Source organism: Hoplias malabaricus, chromosome 8, assembly GCF_029633855.1.
Source record: "Hoplias malabaricus isolate fHopMal1 chromosome 8, fHopMal1.hap1, whole genome shotgun sequence".
NCBI lineage: Eukaryota > Metazoa > Chordata > Actinopteri > Characiformes > Erythrinidae > Hoplias > Hoplias malabaricus.
Window position 1 is genome coordinate 18,517,686 of NC_089807.1, and position 10,249 is coordinate 18,527,934.

A 10,249-nucleotide genomic window follows, 5' to 3' on the forward strand; every position below is an offset into this window, starting at 1 on the left:
CATGCGCACACAGCCTGCAAAAACAGCACACGTGAGGGGAGGAAAAAAAAAAGAAAAAAAGCTTCTCCCACACGCTACCAAGCCACTGGCCAAAAACTACACAGACAGCACAGAGCCTTTAACCACATGCAAAGAAAAGCAGAGAAGGAAACAGAAGGCTGGAATATTGCTGCTGCAGACAGAGATGAAAACCTTCTTCAACTTTTAGATCTCCCTTTCTGTGCCATCTCTTCTCTCACCCTCCATTCTCTCTCTCTCCTCTCCCGATCTCACCGTCACTTTTGCTCTCCCTCAAAGAACCATGTGTTGCAACTTCACATTCCATTTGACACTCCAGCTCCCTCCATGTTTCCAGAGCACCTTCTAAATACAGGATTTTTCTAAAGGCCCCATACAGAAGCTCACATGCTCTCTTGTTGCTTTCCGTAAACCCACCCCCTCGCCCTACACCAGTCCCCCCATCCTATCCAACAACAGCTCCACTGTCCTCTAGCAGCTCACCTCCCCACTGACTCTTCAGCCTCTTTCTCAATCTCTCGCTCATCCACACTCACATTTCTCCTGAGACCAGAAGTAGTATCCAGACTTCGGACGGAGAGTTGGGGAAGGGAACCCCCCCCTGCCCACCCCAAAAAAAACCTACGTTTTCAAAGCTCGCTTTACGCCATGAGCTGAAAAGAGAAAGTGGCCTTTCGCTGGAAGGCCAACCAAACATATCCTGACTTTACCCAGCCTCAGTCTCACTACAGCACGGCTACACGGGCCTCCAAGCAATACGGGAGGAGAAGAGAGAAGGGAAAGGAACACAAAGAGGGAGGGAAACCGAAGCCCGGCCAAATCACTTCCAGACCAGACTACTGCCTGCCCATGCAATACAGAAGATAGAAGGGGGAGAGAGTGAGTAAGAGGGAAAGAGAGATGTAAATAACTATTTAAAAAATCTAAATAAAAAAAAATAAAAGACCAAAGAGTAAAATTTCAGCCTTTATATTAAGAAGTCTAGTTGTAGACATCCAAATTAACATCAAATGTGCAAATATTGTCATGTTAAAAGAAACATGGTGAAGAACTTATGGGTCTGAACTCAAGGGTACAGAAAACTCTAGCAATTATACATCTATACATTTCTTCTTTTCTAGAAAATTGATCATTTATTGCCATCATCAGAAAACCACTTTCCACAGAGACCATTCACTAAGGGTCCAGGATGCAGGGTCGAGGACTAATTTCTTGGAATCCACAGTCACACTCACCTTTTATCAACATACTTGTGCTACTCATAATGTTTTAGTTTTTGTAGCAATTACAACACCTACTATATGATACTAATCATCAAAATGAGCTGATATTTTATTTATATATCCACTGGAAGTGAACCATTGCATTATCTGCAGGATTAGTAGATTATATCCATACTGAGAACATACTGAATGACCCTTGTATATATGTGTATGCTTTGTGTAGCGTGAAGATGCTTGATATGAGTGTGTGTGTGTATGTGCAAGATGAGACACAAATCCATAGTTATTTACAGAGAAAATGTTATCTCAACAGACGTAGGAAGGTATAAGCAGGGCCCCCACTGAAACCTACTTGTATTTTAATGGGCCAGGTGAAGTTACTGACGTAAACAAAAAAGGTGATGTTGACGTTGCTACGGAAATCAAACTTCTCATTGGAGAAACTGTTCTTGAACTCTTTTATGTTGCTGCAGGAGACAATTGGGATCTCTTCTCCAGAATGAGTACCAGCTGAAAGTGAGAAAACGGGGGGGGGGAGACAAACAAACAAATTTTCATATAATAAGAATGCACATGTTACATTCATTACATACAAGGACAGTGTTTTGGGGTGTCACACCTGTAAAACTGGTTGCCCAGGTGATATTGAGGTTGAAGTTCTTGGAGGCGTTTATGACCATATCTAGGTCTCGATTTTGCTGGAAAAAAAAAATAAAATCATAACAAATATCTAATAACAACAGAGAAGCGGTCTGCAGAAAAAAGTGAACAAATTTCTTAAATGATTTATATACATTAAAATATGCATAAAATACACACTGTATCTTGGGGACACCTTCTCATACAACATTTCAGATTATACGGGTATTAAAGGGGAGTTTTAATTATTGCTTCAAAATTATTGAAAAGGAGAACACAAACTTTATGAGGGTAAATTTGTATTAAGCCACAAGAATATAATTATGGTCTGATACTGATGTTAAATCATTAGTTTTGTGCTTCAAAAGCCACAAAAGCAACTTTACACTGTTCTTTGTGGTCTTAATAAAACCTGTGGGATATGCTTTCAAAATACCACAAGGATTAAACACTACAGCCCCATTCTCAATTGTTACTCAATTGTTGACTGTTACTTTAAAAGTGAATGAGCCTCTGTTTACTCCAAATAAATATGTGTGAGGCACGAGAAGCGGAGCACTGTGACTGGAAAGACACAGAAGAAGAGGTGGGAAGTGCCTGTCATCTATGTAATACACAGCACAATGTCAAATGCTTGGGCTGCTGAATTTTTCCAGAGTGGCTTGTTTTATGTCTAAAGTTTGTTGACTGGTAGGATCTCCAGATTCCCAAATTAAATGTGCTAATGCACTTCAAGTGATTTTTATTCATTTTATTGCATCATTTTCTATAAAATGAATGCAACCTGGGTGTGCACAACTCAATGCCTGTGCCTACAATATATGTATCTTTAAGTAGCCAAATATCTACACATTTCTCACGTGTTCATTTACCTCTTAGACTAACACTATTAATGTCCTACACAGTTTCAATGCAGAAAGTTCAAGTCTGGATAGTATAACCACTTACAGAAGTTACTTCTTACTTTCCTTATTCCAAATTTGAGTAATAGTAAAAATATCTAGAAAACAGCGCATACACACCGACTGAAATTTCATTAAGCTGCTTCATGGGTTTAGTGTGCCCAAGCAGTTGGTTGCATGATTTAAAAAAATGAGAAAGCATAAACTTATAAACAAAGATACAAAAGAATGAGGCTTGTTAATTCATTTATTTCATTATGTTTCATTAAAACCATGCTTTATACTATATATATTTAGGAAAAAATTGGGCAAACATTTTAAGCAATTTCCTGCACTTAGGAACACAAGGTGAAAATGTGTAATTTCAAGCCTATTTTTTCACCTCACCTCATCCGGCGTGGCCACAAAGTTAATGGCAGTGTAGTAGCGGTCATCCTCCTGAGACAAGCTGAAGGTGAACTGGTAGTCTATCAGCAGCGTGTCTGTGAGTGAGAGAGAGGTTGTACACTTGGTCACTGTATGTACACGTTAAATTGATTTTCTCTTCAAAAGTGCTTCAATTTCTAGGCCTGTCATGAATATTGAATTTTAGCTAGCAGCTAATTTTCATAAGTACTTCTTAGTAGTATTTGCTGTTCACATGAAACTGTTAAACTATAAAAACCCAACTTGGCTAATTAGCTTTAGAAAAGGTTCTCAATACTCCCAAATGTGCTCAAATAAACAAACATTACTTGCTGATGCCCACTAAATGAGTTCTAGCACCAGTGAGAAATGTAATGCTTGCTATTTCCGAAAGCCTCATGTGGCAACTCAATGATTGATGCATTCTATTTGTAGCAATATCTACATGATGTTGTGAAAAAACAAAAACAAAAACAAAAAAAAACACACACACCAGCTCAGCCCTGATTCTTCTGATCTCCCATGAGTCTTGATATAAGATTGTGGAGAACATTGGGATAGGGGAAGCTCCTTTGATGCTAAAGTATCAGTTGTTTTTATGTGTGTGTCCTGCGGGCCGGGATATGATTAGTAGTCTCCCATACTACAGGACCAGGTAAGATAATTCAATTGGTCCTATTCTTTAACTGCTTCATCTAGATCTGGGTCACAGATGATGCTATATTCACAGTCAAATTAAAGTCTGAACAACAACAAGCCGCCTCAGAAACCTGCATTTCCACCTTTTCAGCACAATGCGACCAAAGGTAACTCTCACTAACTTCACTGCAAACACTAGATAAGGCTGAAATGGGCAGTTGAGAAAATTACTAAAAGGCTGAGGCGAATTGTGATGAGTCTACAGCACTCCATTGCTCCCTCTGTGTGATTACTCCTATACTGCTACACTCACAATAACAGGTTCCTCTTAGAGGGTTGCCCTGGTAACGATTCTCCACTTCACACCTGTGAGACACAGAGAGAGAGAGAGAGAGAGAGAGAGAGAGAGAGTATTGTGAAATCCAAAAGCAAATTAACATGTTAAGTATAAGTCTTGAAGCATGTGAATAGTTTAGTGTGAGTGTATAAAATGCAAAAGATATATGTTGAAATTTTCTGAAGAAAAAAATACATACATATAATATTGAAAAATTAAAATAGAAAAAAAACGTAGATACAGACAAATGATGTGTACGGGTATGGTATTAGGAATTCCAGCATAGTGGTTCTAGCAGCAACAGGAATTATAGCAAAGATTTTTATCATTTAGTTTATGTTTAAGAGAGAATGTGAAATAATCCAAATAATGTCATGCTGGTAGAAACATCAAGTTAGCCTGAGACAAACACATGGTGATGACAATACATGCACAATACTATGAATCACCCAAAAAACTGAAATATTACAAGCCAGTATTGGGGGATTGCCTACATCTGAAAACGAGATAAACCAAGTCATTCTGATTGGCATTTAAGACAGTATGTTTGGGGGGTGGGGGTTGTGATCGGACTGTGATGGAGCCCTCCCGTATTTGGACACTATATCCCGCATTATGTTTTGGACCCATACTTTTTATCCCTATCTATCAGAGGGAGAGGTGGTTACTCCATGGCTCCTAAACAGAGAATGCACTTCTCATCTGTCATTTTTTATTAAGCCAATCAGCATCCAGAGTTAGCTTTCCATCATTTAGTGCTGCTGCCAATGGAGTCACAGTCCCACCCACAGGGGTTTGTTTTGCAGCTGCACTGAATTACATCAGTGCTGAAAAAAATATATAACTTATTTTAGCACAGTGTTTCATTTCTCCCTCAACACACCTGTGAAGACTACAAAGCTGACTGACTTTAAGAACCAAAGTAACTATTTATATATAAAAATAAAATTAGATGATTTAATTCATATAATATGAAAAAAAGGGCGGCACGGTGGCGCAGCAGGTAGTGTCGCAGTCACACAGCTCCAGGGGCCTGGAGGTTGTGGGTTCGATTCCCGCTCCGGGTGACTGTCTGTGAGGAGTTGGTGTGTTCTCCCCGTGTCCGCGTGGGTTTCCTCCGGGTACTCCGGTTTCCTCCCACAGTCCAAAAACACACGTTGCAGGTGGATTGGTGACTCGAAAGTGGCCGTAGGTGTGAGTGTGTGTGAGTGAATGTGTGTGTGTCTGTGTTGCCCTGTGAAGGACTGGCGTCCCCTCCAGGGTGTATTCCCGCCTTGCGCCCGATGATTCCAGGTAGGCTCTGGACCCCCCGCGACCCTAAATTGGATAAGCGGGTACAGATAATGGATGGATGGATAATATGAAAAAAATTTAATTATTTATATGAGCTGTTTATGAAGACACCATTTGTTTACAAAAAATAAGTAGCAGCTTGGATGCAGGCAATATCCTTCTAAAAGTGAGATATCCAGTGTCAAGCAGATACACTGGGCTAATTTTAATAACCATCTGGGAAAATCTAATTATTGGATTGGGACTCTGTATTGGCAGATGCTGAATATTAAAAGACTCGGATTGGGATCAGGGAAAAAACTTGGTAAGGACATCCCAGGCATAGTACGTCTCCATTAATATGGCATTGAGTGTTGTGTGTGTGGCCGGCACGGTGGTGCAGCAGGTAGTGTCGCAGTCACACAGCTCCAGGGACCTGGAGGTTGTGGGTTTGATTCCCGCTCTGGGTGACTGTCTGTGAGGAGTTGATGTGTTCTCCCCGTGTCCGCGTGGGTTTCCTCCGGGTGCTCAGGTTTCCTTCCACAGTCCAAAAACACACGTTGGTAGGTGGATTGGCGACTCAAAAAGTGTTCGTAGGTGTGAATGTGTGTGTGTATGTGTCTGTGTTGCCCTGTGAAGGACTGGCGCCCCCTCCAGGGTGTATTCCCGCCTTGCGCCCAATGATTCCAGGTAGGCTCTGGACCCACCGCGACCCTGAATTGGATAAGCGGTTACAGAAAATGAATGAATGAATGTTGTGTGTGTGAAACGTGCGGGATATGTATGTGTGGTATGGAATCAAAAAAGGGTCATTTATAAAGCAATACTCACAAATGTAACAGAATTTGTAACTGTGATTGATTTTATATGCACAAAAATTCTAATTCACAAATTTAAAACAACAACAACAACAACAATAATAATAATAATAATTGAAATTCACAAATGTGTAAAAAAGACTGGCATTTGTAAATCAAATGTCGTGAATGTGTGAATCAGTACAGCAGCAGTTCACTGGAAAGAAGTTTCCAAGAATCAGGAAACGGTTCAAGAGCAAGAGTTCTTTTGGTGGAAAAGTGCTCTAGCTGACAGCAACAAATCAGTCTTCTGATTGGTTGAACAAACTTCACAATCTGATTGGTCCAGCTAAAGCTTTCCTATTGGCCCATGAATTGGCCATCAAAACAGGGTCTTAAATCCACAACTGCAAAAAGAGATTCACACAAGCAACAGAGAAGATGAATGTATGGATTTTTTCCACCTCATTCAAAAACTCCCACTGTCACATTTGGAACCTTTAAAATGCTTGCTCTGGCACATTTTAAGCCATTTGAGAAGGTACTTATTCACACATTCACAACATGTGATTTACAAATGCAAATCTTTTTTTTTTTTTTTTTTTACACATTTGTGAATTTCAATTATTATTGTTGTTGTTGTTTTAAATTTGTGCATTCCAATACATTTGTGAATTTGAATTTTATGTGTATGTAGTTGCTCAAATGCAGTTACAAATTCCATTACATTTGTGAATATTGTTTTACAAGCTTTCACAATCTTTTTGACCCTTACTTGACTCCATACTGTGGATGTGTATATTGTACTCACAGATTGCAGCGGTCTCCTTTGATGCCCTTCGTGGTGCAAAAACACTTGCCATTGTTTGGATTACACATGCTGGCATGGCCATTACACTTACAGGCTGCAAAAGACAAACAGACATACGCACAGTTTAAATGCCACAATCTGCAAGGACTCCACTGCAGTCACACTCACAATGCCCTGCTGACCCCTTCCCCTGTCACTTACGCTGACAGCTGCCCCCATTGGTGGGATCGCCATAGTAACCGGATATGCAACTCTCGCAGTGTTTGCCAGTAGTGAGATCCTCGCATCTCTCACACACACTCTCATTCACACACGCACTATGGCCATTACACTGGCATGCTGTAGGGGGGGAAAAAAACAAAACAGAAGGTGAGATAAAGTACTTAAATATTTTAGTTAAAGGAAATGTGTCACACTGCATTGACATTAGGGCAAAATTATTCCATCAACGACTGCTGGTATTTTTAGGGATAAGGATGGGTAAGGTGGCTGCAGTGCAGGTAGTTTCTACTGTCCAACCATTTAAGACGGAAGACAAAATATGAATTAAAATTCTACAACTGAAGCAATACGCATATTTTTAACAGCAAAAACAGAAAGACAGATATTTTTTCCAACCAGCCAAATGTAAAAGTTGTGACTGTGCTTGTTCAGTTAAATAGGTCTCCTGCAGCCATCTGCACTACATATAGCCTCCAGGAAAAAAATTGCTCCTTTTTAGACAGACAAACTGTAGAATTGCAAGTAATTTCAAATCCCACTTCTGTGAAGCCATTTCACAAATGACTTCTTATCAGTTAACTACTGTAGCATCTGCTATTTACCTAATGACAGTGAAGCGCTGCTGCTTGTGTACATCTACTCAAATCAAGTTATTTAGCCTATTAGACATTCAAAGTGGTAAATTTCATAAAAAGGTATGGAGTTTTATACATGGATGTATATGTTGTACCTGGACACTGGATGAAGGACCAGTTGTATTTATTCTCCTGTGGGCACAGGCTTACATTCAGCAATGGTTGAGGAGGAGGTAAGAACGAGGGCTTTGATAATGATGGAGCATGTAAGAGAGTCTGGATTGGTCCACGATATGAACCCTCCATACACTGACCCCGGCCTGTATTGCTGGGGTCAGTACACCACCCACAACCTGGCTGATCCAGACACTGAGAACATGTCCTGTAACCTGAGCAGTTCTCCGCTGTGGTAACCACACACACACACACACACACACACACACACACACACAAAATTATATATACACACACACGGGTGCATCTAAAAAAAAATTGAATATCATCAAAGTGTTTATTTCAGTAATTCAATTAAAAAATCTGAAACTCATATTACAAACAGAGTGATCTATTTCAAGCTTTTATTTCTTTGTTAATGTTGATGATTTGGGAAAACCCAAAAGTCATGGTCTCAGGAAATTAGAATAACCAACACAAAACACCTGCAAAGGTTTCCTAAGCCTTTAAAATGGTCCCTTAATCTGGTTCAGTAGGCTACACAATCATGATTAAGACTGCTGACTTGACAGATGTCCAGAAGGCAGTCATTGACACCCCACAGCTGTATCCAAGCGTATTGATAGAAAGTTGTAAAAGTGTGGTAGAAAAAGGTGCACAAGCAACAGGGAGAACCACAGCATTGAAAGGACTGTCAAGAAAAGGCCATTCAAAAATTTGGGGGAGATTCCCAAGGAGTGGACTGCTGCTGGAGTCAGTGCTTTAAGAGCCACCACACACACAGACACACACACACACACATGTCCAGGACATGGGCTACAACTGTCGCATTCCTTGTGTCAAGACACTCATGTCCCAGAGACAATCCCAGAAGTGTCTAACCTGGGCCAAGGAGAAAAAGGACTGGACTGTTGCTCAGTGTCCAAAGTCTTGTTTTCAGATTAAAGTAAATTCTGTATTTAATTTGGAAATCAATGTCCCAGAGTCTGGAGGAAGAGTGGAGAGTCACACAATTCAAGCTGCTTGAGTCTAGTGTGAAGTTCCCACAATCGGTGATGGTTTGGGGGCCATGTCAACTGCTGGTGTTGGTCCACTGTGCTATATCAAGTCCAAAGTCAGCGCAGCTGTCTATTAGTAAATTTTAGAGCACTTCATGCTTCCTTCTGCTGACAAACTTTATAGAGATGCTGATTTCCTTTTCCAGCAGGACTTGACACATGTTCACACTGCCAAAAGTACCAATACCTGGTTTAATAACCAGAGTATCACTGTGCTTGATTGGCCAGCAAACTCGCCCGACCTTAAGCCCATAGATTCTCTTATTGTCAAGAGGAAGATGAGACACCAGACCCAACAATGCAGACGGGCTGAAGGCCACTATCAAAGCAACCTGGGCTTCCATAACACCTCAGCACTGCCACAGGCTGATCGCCTCCATGCAACGCCGCATTGATGCAGTAATTCAGACAAAAGAAGCCCTATGTGTATTAAATTAAAAATAATTTTAAACTGGTATTATAATATTTACATTTTCTGAAATAATGACATTTGAGTTTTCTTTGGCTGTAAGCCATAATCTTCAACATTGAAATAAATAAACACTTGGATTAGATCACTCTGTTTGTAATGAATCTATGTAAGTTTCACTTTTTTAATTGAATCACTGAAATAAATAACATTTTTGATGATTTTCTATTTTATTGAGATGCACCTGTATATCTTGAAGAATATACCCTGAATGAGTGTGTAACTAGGGTTGGATTGATTAACATAAATGAATGTATCTCAACTAGATAACAGCAAAATTAGTTGTAATGTCTGTGAATGATATTGAATATTAGTAACACAAAAACTAAGTTCATTTGTTCATGTAAGTGGCTTGCAGATGTTGAAATCGCATTCATTTGTCAAATATCCTTGCCTTGGTTTTATCCACAAGAATAGAGTGACAAGATTTTATTTCTGAGGACTCATTTTCTGTGTTTTAACAACCCAGACAAAGCTTTAAAAATGTGGGTTGATCTCTTCTTTCAGTTGCTTATTTCAAGTAAGTCTCACAATTTCCTTTCTGCACACCAGCTGAGAGGTGTTTCAATAAAAAAGGTATGATACAGTCATAGAATATTTTTGCTATAGTTTATGCAATTTCCTTAAATTCACCTGTTGTGTTTGACAGGCCTAATTAGCTATCAACAAACTGACAAATGATCACTATGCAGAATGGGCAAACAGATG

General features: G+C 39.9%; 1 protein-coding gene across 1 annotated transcript in view; it reads right to left on the reverse strand.

Moving 5' to 3' along the window:
- atrn (attractin) overlaps positions 1 to 10,249 on the reverse strand; it is a 73,247-nt gene that overhangs the window by 28,033 nt on the left and 34,965 nt on the right. The window contains exons 18-24 of the mRNA XM_066678510.1: positions 7,996 to 8,244; positions 7,245 to 7,382; positions 7,044 to 7,137; positions 4,140 to 4,192; positions 3,170 to 3,264; positions 1,861 to 1,939; positions 1,594 to 1,751 (exon numbers count right to left, since the gene is read on the reverse strand). Of these exons, the coding sequence (XP_066534607.1) occupies positions 1,594 to 1,751; positions 1,861 to 1,939; positions 3,170 to 3,264; positions 4,140 to 4,192; positions 7,044 to 7,137; positions 7,245 to 7,382; positions 7,996 to 8,244 (866 nt within the window). The remainder of the gene's footprint in view (positions 1 to 1,593; positions 1,752 to 1,860; positions 1,940 to 3,169; positions 3,265 to 4,139; positions 4,193 to 7,043; positions 7,138 to 7,244; positions 7,383 to 7,995; positions 8,245 to 10,249) is intronic.